Here is a 13,282-nt window from a genome sequence, read left to right as displayed (position 1 = left end):
CCCGTTTCATTTTACACAGCGACACGAAGAGAAGAAAAAGAGTGAGTGTATGTGAGTGTATAAAAAGAGACAGAACCAGCGTGAGAGAGACAGACAGAGCGGTATTAACGGATTCTTTATAACGCCGTGCGGCTTCTCATTGCTTCAGTTTCATCTTCTACAATATTTACGGTAAGTTTTCTGCATTTAATTCATGGTACTTAACCTTAGAAATATAATGCATGCTTATTTAACGGTAAGGTGGAGAAATAAAGCGGTTAAAGTGTTTAAAATTTAAACAGCGTTGCACGCTTTGGCTACTTAACACGTAAAGATGGTATAATTTAATTATAATTTAATATAATTGGTATTGCTCTGATATTGCTAAGTAGTTTAATTAGCGGTTCGTCTCGCGCACATTCTAGCTTTTTCTATAGCTGCTAACGGTTTGCTAGCAAGCTGGTAGCTTAGCTTAGCTTAGCTTAGCTTGAGTCCGGAAAAAAAGCAAGTTAGAAAAGATTGTTCAGCGTTAAACCAGTATTTTGATCATTAACAATAAATGAATATACTAAAGCACTATTTGTAACGACATTAATTTGGTTTACATGCTAGCATGATGGTTTTATAACCATGCAGCTAGCTTGCTAGCTTTGCAATGCAAATGGTTTCTGCTTCTTCCGCTCTGCTGTGTAAAATTTTTTGGTAGCTCGTTATCCGAGTTTGCTAGTCGACAGTTAAGTAGCTTGAATGCATTTATAACTATTTTAATTAATTAATTGTTCATTCGAGTGGTAATGGGGTCATTAGTATTTTTTCCTCTATATGGATAAACCCACGTGATTTCAGGGCGGCACCTGCTGTGACTTCTAGTCTAATCTAATTCATGTCTGCTTTAAACTTTATTCCTTAACAGAGTGAAGTCAGATCGGATACTGATACCAACATGAGATTGCTGGGGCTGTTCCTGCTGGTGGTCGGCTGTGTGTACGCCGACGATGACGACAGGAAGGAAAATGTCGGCACTGTAGTGGGCATCGACCTTGGCACCACGTACTCCTGGTGAGCATGCAGTGCTTTCCTCATTTATCAGTCTGCAAGCATTCTTTTATTTATTTGATAAGATGAATTGTATCTAAAATTGCTTTGTTTCTATTTAGCGTTGGAGTGTTCAAGAACGGCCGTGTTGAGATCATCGCCAATGACCAGGGTAACCGCATCACTCCATCCTACGTGGCCTTCACCAGAGAGGGTGAGCGTCTGATTGGAGACGCCGCCAAGAACCAGCTCACCTCCAACCCCGAAAACACGGTCTTCGACGCCAAGAGGCTGATCGGTCGTACATGGAGCGACTCCTCTGTTCAACAGGACATCAGATATCTGCCTTTCAAGGTGGGTGTTTATTATATCGGTTATCCATATTATCAGCTGTAGAAATATTGTAGAGAAGTCTGAGGCTTGACCGTCATGTTCATATGAACAATTCTAGGTTATTGAGAAGAAGACCAAGCCCCATATTCAGGTCGAGGTTGGAGCTGGTCAGTTGAAGACCTTCGCTCCTGAGGAGATCTCAGCCATGGTGCTTACTAAGATGAAGGAAACTGCAGAGGCTTACCTGGGAAAGACGGTATGTTGTGGTGGTGTTTTTCTGCAAATAATATTCGACTCACACTACATATCATGAGAGAGTAATAGCCACCTCTCTCTCTCTCTCTCTTTTTTTTTTTTTTTCTTTTCCTTATTTTTTTTTATTTGTTTATTTTTGCAGGTTACACATGCTGTGGTCACCGTCCCTGCCTACTTCAATGATGCTCAGCGCCAGGCCACCAAGGATGCCGGTACTATCGCTGGTCTGAACGTCATGAGAATCATCAATGAGCCGTAAGCAATTCCCCGTTTTCTGATTCTTTTAGAAAACTCTATTTATAAGTATATTTATAGTATGCATAATATTTATAAGTATACTGTAATACTTATTATGAGACGCCATTACTTAGACTTCCATTGCTGTCATTGCAGAACTGCCGCTGCCATCGCCTACGGTCTGGACAAGAAGGACGGTGAGAAGAACATCCTGGTATTTGATCTCGGTGGCGGTACCTTCGACGTGTCCCTGCTGACCATCGATAACGGAGTCTTCGAAGTGGTGGCTACCAACGGAGACACTCACCTCGGCGGTGAAGACTTTGACCAGCGCGTCATGGATCACTTCATCAAGCTGTACAAGAAGAAGACCGGAAAGGACGTGCGCAAGGACAGTCGCGCTGTACAGAAGCTGCGCCGTGAGGTCGAGAAGGCCAAGAGAGCCCTGTCCTCTCAGCACCAGGCCCGCATCGAGATCGAGTCCTTCTTCGAGGGTGAGGACTTCTCTGAGACCCTGACTCGTGCCAAGTTTGAGGAGCTCAACATGGTAAGACCTTTCTCCAGTCTCTGCTATTCACATTTTATTCTGCATGTGAAACTTGCCTTGAATTAAACTTTAATATTTTTTTTTCTGCTTCCATCACAGGATCTGTTCCGCTCCACCATGAAACCCGTGCAGAAAGTCCTGGAAGACGCTGACCTGAAGAAGTCTGACATCCATGAGATTGTCCTTGTGGGCGGCTCCACCCGTATCCCCAAGATCCAGCAGCTGGTGAAGGAGTTCTTCAATGGCAAAGAGCCATCCAGAGGCATCAACCCTGACGAGGCTGTGGCTTACGGAGCTGCTGTGCAGGCTGGAGTGCTGTCTGGAGAGGAAGATACAGGTGAGTTTTGGAAAATCCTCAGTAAATTTGTGTTGTAAAACCTCTTCAGTTTAAAAAGTAGCATTAAGCTAATGATGTTGGATCACCTCCACAGGAAACATTGTGCTTTTGGACGTGTGCCCTCTGACTCTTGGTATTGAGACTGTTGGAGGTGTGATGACAAAACTCATCCCTAGGAATACTGTCGTGCCCACCAAGAAGTCTCAGATCTTCTCTACAGCTTCTGACAACCAGCCAACTGTCACCATCAAAGTTTATGAAGGTAAGATTGTAAACAATTCTTATTTACTGTAAACTTATTTTGATAAATTTGAGCTGTTCCTTTATAAATTTCTTGTTTTTTCTCACAGGTGAGCGTCCTCTGACCAAAGACAACCACCTCCTGGGCACCTTTGACCTAACAGGCATCCCTCCAGCACCCCGTGGTGTTCCTCAGATCGAAGTCACGTTTGAAATCGATGTCAACGGCATCCTAAGGGTCACAGCTGAAGATAAGGGCACGGGCAACAAGAACAAGATCACCATCACCAACGACCAGAACCGGTTGACACCTGAAGACATCGAGCGCATGGTGAACGACGCCGAACGCTTCGCCGATGAAGACAAGAAGCTGAAAGAGCGCATCGACGCCCGCAACGAGCTCGAGAGCTACGCCTACTCGCTCAAGAACCAGGTGGGAGACAAGGAGAAGTTGGGAGGTAAGCTGTCCCCTGACGACAAGGAGACCATTGAAAAAGCTGTGGAGGAAAAGATCGAGTGGCTCGAGTCCCACCAGGACGCCGACCTTGAAGACTTCCAGGCCAAGAAGAAGGAGCTGGAAGAAGTTGTCCAGCCGATCATCAGCAAGCTGTACGGTAGCGCAGGCGGTCCACCACCAGAAGAGGGCGGCGATGACGAGAAGGACGAGTTGTAGGTTGCTGCGTGATTCCATTTTGAAGCTGTTTTTTTTTTTTTTTTTTTTTCTCTTTTCCCTTTTGGCCCTCCTGATATGCCCTTGCCCTCTCTGGATAAAAAAAGGGGACAGATGTACATAGTTGCTGGATTTGATGGACAATTGTGAGGGAAGGTATAAAGGGGTGGGGCAACCATAAAACCACGATTTACTTCTGGAAAAGACTTGGAGCATTTAGAGAGCGTGAGATGTTGCTCTTCACCGAGGTGGAGATTTAGTCAGCCTGGACTGAGGCTTGCTGCTGTTCTCAGGCAGTTGGAGAGGAGTTCTGTGGATTAGGGTGTGATTTGGGGTGGGGGGTGGGCGGGGTTAGACTTTAGTGGGTGTGTTGGGTCTTGGGCAAACATCATTGTTCACAAACTCAAGTTATTTATTTAAATCTGGCAAATGTAGAGTACGTTTCTACTGCAACCTCATGGGAATAAACGTTTGATACAAAACTACTTGCTGTGTGTGTCATCATTTTCTTGAACACTTCTACTTTGAGTGCCATAAACACTTCTTTTTGTGCTATTAATTTTAATATTTTTTTCTCTCAGCATTATGAATGTTATAGTTTATAAGAGCGTATTAGTATTAACCATATGAAGGTGAGCATCTGTTCTTTTTTTTTTTTTCTTGCTCTTAAGGGTTTCTCATTAAGTCTCTATATCTGGGTCTCTAAAGTTAAGCTCCTTGTTGACTTTTTTTTTTTTTTTTAAATAAATTATGACATTAAATTCTTACCAAGTGAAATGTTCACTTCCAGAGCTTAAAATAAAAAAAAAATCTAACTAAAAAAAATAGGCAATGGTGCATTTCCTTTTTTATTTTTAGTTATTTATTTTTTTAAACTTTACCTGCATTTGGTATTTGAGCATGTACTAACTTGAAGCTCTGCTGGAAGAACTAGTCAGTGGTGAAATTCCTTCCTCTATCCAGGAAAAAAATAAATAAAAATAAATAAATCCATGCTTTTGCAGATTGATTACGATTTCCATATTATGTTCCATTTTCTCAAAGTGAGCAATTTTAAATTTGGGACTTTCCACACCTTAGGCAATGTTTTGTACAACCTTTCTGCCTTGGTGTGTTTACTACTTGCTGTAAAAATTAACTTTTAAAATGGTGGATAGTAAATACAGTGTACTAAGAAGAACTACATTTAAAAAAAAAAAGACTGAATGTATAAATATATCATAATCAATATGCTGTATATTCTGTAGTTTGAGAATGGCTGTACTCCTTATGTTATTAATTATAATAATTTTCAATTCTACCCATCCGTTATACATTAATAAATAACATTTCTCATTCTCAGTCTTCACACTCATTTACAGACACGGGTTTAGTCAAGAGTTTTGTGTTTATTACAAAAATAAAAGCAGCTAAAAAGCATCATGTTAACACGGTGACTAGACAGTCGTTGAAAATGAGCCCCTGAGTATCCATGCCTCCAAACACAAAGCACAGATGCTTCATTTCCCCCTCACGGCTTTCTGCTTTCTCCTCCACGCTGGCGTCTGTCTTTTCCGGCCAAGGCACGACACACATGGAGTGATCCAGTCGGTTAGGAGGAAGGTCACCTTCGAATTTCATCAGAGTCCAGCGTTGTTTGTCTGTGACGATAAGAGGAATGTAATCTTGATTATCACAATGTCAAGGCAGTTTGCATCATTAACAGACCTGTATCCTCTGTCTAACTGCACATATGCAGTCTTATGTATACAGTTCTGCTCATAAGTTTACACACCCCTGGCAGAATTTGTAAGATGTTTGTGATTTTTAGAAAATATGAGTGAGCAGAGTAGCTGCCTACTCTTCCGGGCAAAAAGTCTTTGCAGTTCTCTTCAAAGTCTCTATGATGTTGAGGTCTGGGGACCACGAGGGCCACTCCAGAACCCTCACTTCCTTCCTCTATAGCCACTGATCATTCAGCTTGGCCTTGTGCTTTGGATCGTTGTCATGTTTGAACGTCCACATGCTCTCCAGACACTGAATTTTCCTCCATTTTTTGCTTGCCATCGATTTGGACGAAATTTCCTTTGCCACTGTAGCTCACACAATTGCAAAACATCAGAGCTGCACCTCCATGCCTCATGGTATGGAGGGTGTGTTTCTGTTCATTATTATGGTTGTGACCATAAAGCTTTGTTTTTGCCTTATCACTCCAAATTACTTAAAATTCTTGAGGTTTCTCTAGATGCTGTTTTATGGTGGTGGTGTAAAATGGCTTTTTTTTTCTGGCAACTTTACCACCCAGCCTATTTTTGTTAAAACATGTCCTTATGGTGCAGTCAGAAACAGCCATCACACTTTGTTTCAGATAAGCCTGTATTTGAGAAGTTGTTTTAGGGCTTTTCTTTGCACCTTGTACAATTTTACAAAATTATTAAAATTACTTTTTTCTCACTTATCATTTGACAGTTCTTTTGCTTTCCCTATATTTTACTGTTCAGCAAATTCAGTGCAGGCACAGACTAAATGCACAATGTTTCCCTAATAACTGAGAAAACACACTGACTATTCATGTACACACTCTGATTACAATCAAACAAGACAAGGTGTGGATTCTTAACCTTCAGTGATCTCAATACACTTGAGTGAGTATTAACAGGCTCAAAATAGAAGGGTATGTAAACTTTTGACATGGGTCATTTGTGTAAATTCAGTTATTATTATGATTAATATAATACATGGAAATTTCTGTGAATATCTGTGAATAAATACCTTCATCTGAGGATTATTAATAAATAAAGAAAATATGGTTTGTACATCTTGCAGATTCTGCCAGGGGTATGTAAATGTGTATTATGTAAACATTACAAGAATGTAATATGGCATCACGCTATTTACTTTTACATACCACTCTGAAACTTGTACATAGAATTGCTCGCTCCGTCCGCCGTCATCCCTCCAAATATATAAACATTTCTCCCCAAAGGCACAGCGGAGTGAGCTGCTGTTCCTGGAGGAACGTCTCCTTTAGCCTTCACCCGCTCCCACTTCATACTCTCTGAGGAACACATTAACACATAAAAATACCACAACTATTTAAACTTATCCAGTGAGTGGAAGAAGGTGTGCTGTGTACCTGTATCCAGAGAGAACATATCAGAGTGGAACTTCTCTCCTGCCATCCCTCCGTGGATGTAGATGAAAGACCCAACGGCTACGATCACATGACCGTGCCGTGGCGAGGGAGGCTTTCCTTTGCTCTCTGGCTGTGACCATGTGCAGGTTACTTTAGAGAGAAACACACACACACACAATTATTAACTTTAATAACTGCACTGTAGCTTTAATGTGTATAAAGTCCAATAGCTGATACGTTTCTACACAGTTTCTTTCACTAAGAGCATACACGTACATATTTTTAGACCTACTTCAATTTTTTTCTTCAATTTTAAGGTATTTAAAAATAATATTCATGCTGCATTTGAAATCGATCTACAGCAGGGGTAGCAGTGATATTTTAAAGTGTCCATGATCCATGATATTTTGTGGGCGTAATATTGTGATGAATAGCTAATTTTTAGCATCTGCCTAACAAACTTTTTAAAAAAAATCTTTTTTGGCTTACAATCCTCTTCCTTTAACTGGGTCCAAGAATCTAAAAAGATGCCTGACATATAAAAGTTTAAATTCCTGATAAGAGCCAAAAAAAAGGTGTGTAATAAAAAATGCTCTGTTATAGACAACATACACAGTTCAAACATTTCATGAACAAACTCGTCGACAAACACATAAACATACAGGCGTAGATAGTTATAGGTATATAAGAGACCTGTGTTAAAGACGTGCACCTGGGGGTCGGTCACAGGCGTAGCTCCCGTCTCTCCACCAGAGAAGACGAACAGTTTGTCTCTAATACACGCTGAGTTAGTGTGGTACGTTCTCGGGCTCGGGCGTGTCCCTTTCACCTCCACTGTCCTCCACAGAACACTGTCTGCACACAGGAACACAAACACACAGCTACGTAATAAAATCTACATTAAAATCCACTCATAAGACAGTACAGTAATTACCTGTGGTGTGTAAAACCTGAACGCAGTTCCGGTTAGCGCTCTGTTCAGCTCCTCCGAACACCCACAGACTCGCAGGGTCGCTCTCAGACACAAAGCTACAGTGTTCATATCTCGCCTGTAGACCTTCCCAATCTGGAAAGTTCCATTCATGACTGTCTAAAAAACCGATTAAATTAATTTCGATTACTTAAGTCAATTAAGTAACAGTCATTTCTATAAACACTTTTATTCATCAAGCAAGCATGTTTTTAATTCAATGTGTTCCAGTACAATTATGAACAGTAATGCATGAAACTGCTGAGACAGGATATGATGAGACATTACCGAGATTTATAAAGGAGGAGTGTGAAAAGCTGCCGCTCGGATTGGCCCCCCCGACAATCACAATCTGTCCTTTTCCCCCACTAGCTGAAGGCATGAACATGCAGGTGTGACCAACGCTGAGTCCAGGAGCTTCACCTCGGGGCACCAGAGCATACCTGCAGGGTTTAAAGAGGAAAAAAGTCACTGAATCATAGCACTGGCAGATAATGATGGGAAATCAACCTGGTGTGTGTGTGTGTGTGTGCTATGTACCACTGCTTTTCTCTGGGCTTATCTTCTGGGCCGAGGATGGGCAGAAGCTCCATGAGTCTGGATAAAGCACAGAAAGATAACAGTGAATCAGATCAGTCTGTATGATAGAAAAGCCATATATATGGATTAAAAGCATGCTATTTCACATAGGAAAAAAGAAGGAGAAATTTAATGAATGTTTATGGAAGGAGTCTCCAGTGTCAGTGCTTTTTAAGTCAGTACGTTTTCAGGACAGATGGCAGGTGAGGGAGCGATTACTCAGATGTTCCATAAATAAACATAACTGTAAATGGATGATGTTGGTTAATATTAAAAATTGGAATTGCTGGTGAAGTGCTGTGGTATAAGAGGAATAAAACACTTCAGGGTGTGCTGTTATATGAAAATATATGGCTATGTGATGTTTTATTACTTATGTATTGAATATCGATACATTTTCTGCAAGAGCATCACAGAGCTGTAGTCTTTATTTCCAATAAGTTTCGCTTTTCAGAAATGCGAGTCGACTCCCAAACGGCTCTTTAGAAATGCGAGTCGACTCCCAAACGGGTCTTAAGAAATGCGAGTCGACTCCCCAAATGCTATTCAGAAATGAGAGTCGACTCCCAAACGGCTCTTTGGAAATGCGAGTCGACTCCCCAAATGCTATTCAGAAATGCGAGCCGACTCAAAGGGAACGACACATCAATGATATACACACTATTTATTGCACTATTTATGACGGCTCCGATAGAGCTATGAGGTTTATTTGAAATATTTTATGTTATTAGCTATCTGTGATTCTTTTAGCTAACATTTACGAACAAACCAAGCGTCAGGATAAAAAACAATGATAACCAGCCACATCAGATGACAGTGTGGTTAATGACAGCCTCAGGAACGTTAGCAACCGGAAGTTGTCTGTCGTGCTGTTTAGCTAACTATTTAATAAATTAATTCACATTATTATGTCTAGCAGACGCACAAATTTTAAACCTACCTTTCGTAATTAACGACAAAACGGATTACGAGCACAAACTTCAGCTAATACTGCTCAAAATCAAATATGGAGTGGCTGCGTCCCAAATGACTGAACATTGCACTATATAGTGCGCTGCGTGGTGCCGCGCTGTCAGCCTGAAAAACACTAAACAGACCACATATGTAGGGAACAGGAAGCCATTTGGAACACAACCGAATTTTGTTACCCAGGGCAACTCGCGCTTCTTCTGCGGAAGTTTGTGTTTGTGAGCGTGTGTGTTGGAGAGAAAGGGCTGCTGTCGCCATCTAGCGGATGATCATGAAAACGCCTCAATAATGACCTGTGAAACAGGCTACAGTCAGGCCAAGCTTAAACTTTCACAGGTTTAAATTAAAGCTCCCAGAATATTTTACTATATAATAAGCAATTTTAGCTTATTTCTTGTTTTTAGTCTTTAAATACAGAATTATATAATCATATAAATAGATTATTTTGGATTGATTCATATATTTGATACTGATTTAAACACTAAGTTCAAATCTTAACATGGTTAAATACTAGTAATAATTTATTTCTGAAATGTTTAAAATGTTTATAATAGTGTGTATTAATAAAAAAAAGTTTTTCAAATGAAGCTCTCCAAGAATCCTGGAACATCCTTCGATCCAATTTCCTTCAAAACCTGTATGAAGAGAATTTATTCAAGGCAAATTGTGAGTTCATTTCATTTTTCATTGGTTGCTTAATAATGTTTACTGCTCAGTATAGTAATTAATTTATTTATTAACTTTTCATTTCATTATTTTCTGAATTAATATTTGCTCTACAAAATGTGCACAGTAGTTCTTGTGATTGTAGCTGTTCTTGACAAAGTGTGGACTTCAGCAAGCACTTTTTATTCTCAAGGTTCTTATCTTTTAAAAGACAATATATTAACTATTGCATTGCACCAATAAAATCTAATAGCAGAGCAATTTAACAAGCCTTTACAGGCAAGAACCCATGTGACAGAGCGTCTGTATGCAATGGCCGAATCCCAGATGGACATGTAGTGCACTCCCCGGCTACAGAAGCCATTAGTGTCTCCTTTTTCCTTCCCTCCTTAGGATAATGTGTAATACCAAATCCTGAATAAGGACAAATGTTTGTAAACTGTGATTTCAAACCACCACATGAGGTCACTGTTGGAGAAGTTATGAGTGATAGATGGTTTTCAAACACAGCTGGGACTCCGACTGAAATTATTTGCCAGATGTGTTTATGTCTTCAGATAAAGTGAAACCCACCACATTGCAGACATGATGATGAGCTAATCCGAGATATCTCAGACATGATATCGACCAAAACCTACGGTAAGGACACTTTTGAGCATCAGTACTCCTGTTATAGTCCACTCCTGCCACCCTCTATCCACCCCCTGCCACCCTCTATTCACCCCCTTCCACCCTCTATTCACCCCCTTCCACCCTCTATTCACCCCCTGCCCCCTCTATCCACCCCCTGCCACCCTCTATCCACCCCCTGCCCCCTCTATTCACCCCCTTCCACCCTCTATCCACCCCCTGCCACCCTCTATTCACCCCCTGCCACCCTCTATTCACCCCCTGCCACCCTGTATTCACCCCCTTCCACCCTCTATCCACCCCCTGCCACCCTCTATTCACCCCCTGCCACCCTCTATCCACCCCCTGCCACCCTCTATTCACCCCCTGCCCCCTCTATTCACCCCCTGCCACCCTCTATCCACCCCCTGCCACCCTCTATTCACCCCCTGCCACCCTCTATCCACCCCCTGCCACCCTCTATTCACCCCCTTCCACCCTCTATCCACCCCCTGCCACCCTCTATTCACCCCCTGCCACCCTGTATTCACCCCCTTCCACCCTCTATCCACCCCCTGCCACCCTCTATTCACCCCCTTCCACCCTCTATTCACCCCCTGCCCCCTCTATTCACCCCCTTCCACCCTCTATCCACCCCCTGCCACCCTCTATTCACCCACTGCCACCCTCTATTCACCCCCTGCCACCCTCTATTCACCCCCTGCCCCCTCTATTCACCCCCTGCCACCCTCTATTCACTCCCTGCCACCCTCTATTCACCCCCTTCCACCCTCTATCCACCCCCTGCCCCCTCTATCCACCCCCTGCCCCTCTATTCACCCCCTTCCACCCTCTATTCACCCCCTGCCCCCTCTATTCACCCCCTGCCCCCACTATTCACCCTCTGCCCCCTCTATTCACCCCCTTCCACCCTCTATTCACCCTCTGCCCACACTATTCACCCCCTGCCACCCTCTATTCACCCCCCTGACACCCTCTATTCACCCCCTGCCACTCTGTATTCACCCCCCTGACACCCTCTATTCACCCCCTGCCACCCACTATTCACCCCCTGCCACTCTCTATTCACCCCCTGCCACCCACTATTCACCCCCTGCCACCCTCTATTCACCCCCTGTCACCCACTATTCACCCCCTGCCACTCTCTATTCACCCCCCTGCCACCCACTATTCATCCCCTGCCACCCTCTATTCACCCCCTGACACCCTCTATTCACCCCCTGCCCCCACTATTCACCCCCTTCCACCCACTATTCACCCCCTGCCCCCACTATTCACCCCCTGACACCCTCTATTCACCCCCCTGCTCCCTCTATCCACCCCCCTGCCACCCACTATTCACCCCCTGCCACCCTCTATTCACCCCCCTGCCCCCTCTATTCACCCCCTGCCCCCTCTATCCACCCCCTGCCACCCACTATTCACCCCCTGCCCCCACTATTCACCCCCTGCCCCCACTATTCACCCTCTGCCACCCTCTATTCACCCCCTGCCCCCACTATTCACCCCCTGCCACCCTCTATCCACCCCCTGCCCCCACTATTCACCCCCTGCCCCACTATTCACCCCCTGCCCACACTATTCACCCCCTGCCACCCTCTATCCACCCCCTGCCCCCACTATTCACCCCCTGCCCCACTATTCACCCCCTGCCCACACTATTCACCCCCTGCCACCCTCTATTCACCCGCTACCCCCTCTATTCACCCACTGCCCCCTCTGTTCACCCCATTGCCCCCTCTATTCACCCCCTGCCAACCTCTTTCCACCCACTGCCACCCTCTATTCACCCCTCTGACACCCACTATTCACCCACTACCCCCTCTATTCACCCACTGCCCCCTCTGTCCACCCACTGCCCCCTCTATTCACCCCCTGCCACCCTCTATTCACCCACTGTCACTCTCTATTCACCGCTTGCCCCCTCTATCCACCCCCTCCCCTCTCTATTCACCTCCTGCCCCCTCTATCCACCCCCTTGCCCCCTTTCCACCCCCTGCCACCCTCTTTCCACCCCACACCCCCATCTGTCCCCCCTCTGCAGCTAAAACCAGAACAGCCATCATATTTTTATCTGAAAAGTACTTACAAACCTCAGTAATATTTCATTTATGTGGAAATGAATGTTTGGAAACCTAAAATTCACCATTTTCCACTGACACATTAGGGCAGAAATGTGTGTAAACAGTGAACAGTACTGTACGTGTGGTTGTGTGTGTTACAGGGATTAGACGGCTGATGTCTGACTCTCTGATGTCTGATGTCTGATTGATTCAGGTCATTCTCAGGTCAGTGTGCCAAACACACCACTGACACAAACACCATCATCAGCTCGCCGTCATCAAAACCCTGAAACCTGATTTCAGCTCCGACTCTTTCAGCTCCAGGACACAGTTTTACTTCACAAACAAACATAAAAAAAGGCAAAAATAACAAGAAAAATAAAACAAAATAACACAAAAAATATATGCAAAGAATAATTAAAAAAATGACTCACAGATAAGAAAATTAACAATATAGGAAGTGTTAAGCAATGAAAAAAAGAAAAATAAGAAAATAAGAAATGATAAGATGTGAAAAAATGATAAGAAATGAACGGTTTACAGTAAAAAACACAATGAAAAATGGCAAGAAAAAGAAAAAGGCAAAATATGACACAGAAAAATAAATAAAACAAAATGTATTAAGCAGGAAAAAAATGCACAAAGTGACGAGGAAAG

At 43.3% G+C, this 13,282-nt stretch overlaps 2 protein-coding genes across 2 annotated transcripts; one reads left to right on the top strand and one right to left on the bottom strand.

Moving 5' to 3' along the window:
* hspa5 (heat shock protein 5) lies at positions 1–4,118 on the top strand. The gene is made up of 9 exons (XM_026921821.3): positions 1–171; positions 893–1,038; positions 1,137–1,368; positions 1,466–1,603; positions 1,745–1,857; positions 1,996–2,386; positions 2,486–2,723; positions 2,818–2,985; positions 3,074–4,118. The coding sequence occupies exons 2-9, from the start codon at positions 923–925 to the stop codon at positions 3,634–3,636; spliced, it is 1,959 nt and encodes a 652-aa protein (XP_026777622.2). The 5' UTR covers positions 1–171; positions 893–922; the 3' UTR covers positions 3,637–4,118.
* Positions 4,119–4,771: 653 nt separating this feature from the next.
* rabepk (Rab9 effector protein with kelch motifs) lies at positions 4,772–9,470 on the bottom strand. The gene is made up of 8 exons (XM_026922373.3): positions 9,238–9,470; positions 8,259–8,315; positions 8,007–8,161; positions 7,683–7,838; positions 7,442–7,603; positions 6,749–6,898; positions 6,521–6,670; positions 4,772–5,273 (listed from the first exon to the last, which is right to left on the bottom strand). Exons 2-8 carry the CDS (start codon positions 8,309–8,311, stop codon positions 5,053–5,055), a joined length of 1,047 nt encoding a protein of 348 aa, XP_026778174.3. The 5' UTR covers positions 8,312–8,315; positions 9,238–9,470; the 3' UTR covers positions 4,772–5,052.
* Between the last annotated feature and the right edge of the window lie 3,812 nt (positions 9,471–13,282).

This window comes from Pangasianodon hypophthalmus, chromosome 27 (assembly GCF_027358585.1).
Source record: "Pangasianodon hypophthalmus isolate fPanHyp1 chromosome 27, fPanHyp1.pri, whole genome shotgun sequence".
Classification (NCBI taxonomy): domain Eukaryota; kingdom Metazoa; phylum Chordata; class Actinopteri; order Siluriformes; family Pangasiidae; genus Pangasianodon; species Pangasianodon hypophthalmus.
This window is presented reverse-complemented; position numbering and strand designations above follow the sequence as displayed.

Excerpts from the sequence above, each read along its gene's own strand:
- hspa5 (XM_026921821.3), top strand. The coding sequence starts at position 923 with ATGAGATTGCTGGGGCTGTTCCTGCTGGTGGTCGGCTGTGTGTACGCC. Across the intron at positions 1,039-1,136 it reads CTTGGCACCACGTACTCCTG|CGTTGGAGTGTTCAAGAACG; the intron begins GTGAGCATGCAG and ends GTTTCTATTTAG. Across the intron at positions 1,369-1,465 it reads TCAGATATCTGCCTTTCAAG|GTTATTGAGAAGAAGACCAA; the intron begins GTGGGTGTTTAT and ends GAACAATTCTAG.
- rabepk (XM_026922373.3), bottom strand. The coding sequence starts at position 8,311 with ATGGAGCTTCTGCCCATCCTCGGCCCAGAAGATAAGCCCAGAGAAAAG. Across the intron at positions 6,899-7,441 it reads GGTGCACGTCTTTAACACAG|TAACCTGCACATGGTCACAG; the intron begins GTCTCTTATATA and ends TTCTCTCTAAAG. Across the intron at positions 6,671-6,748 it reads TATGTTCTCTCTGGATACAG|AGAGTATGAAGTGGGAGCGG; the intron begins GTACACAGCACA and ends TGTGTTCCTCAG.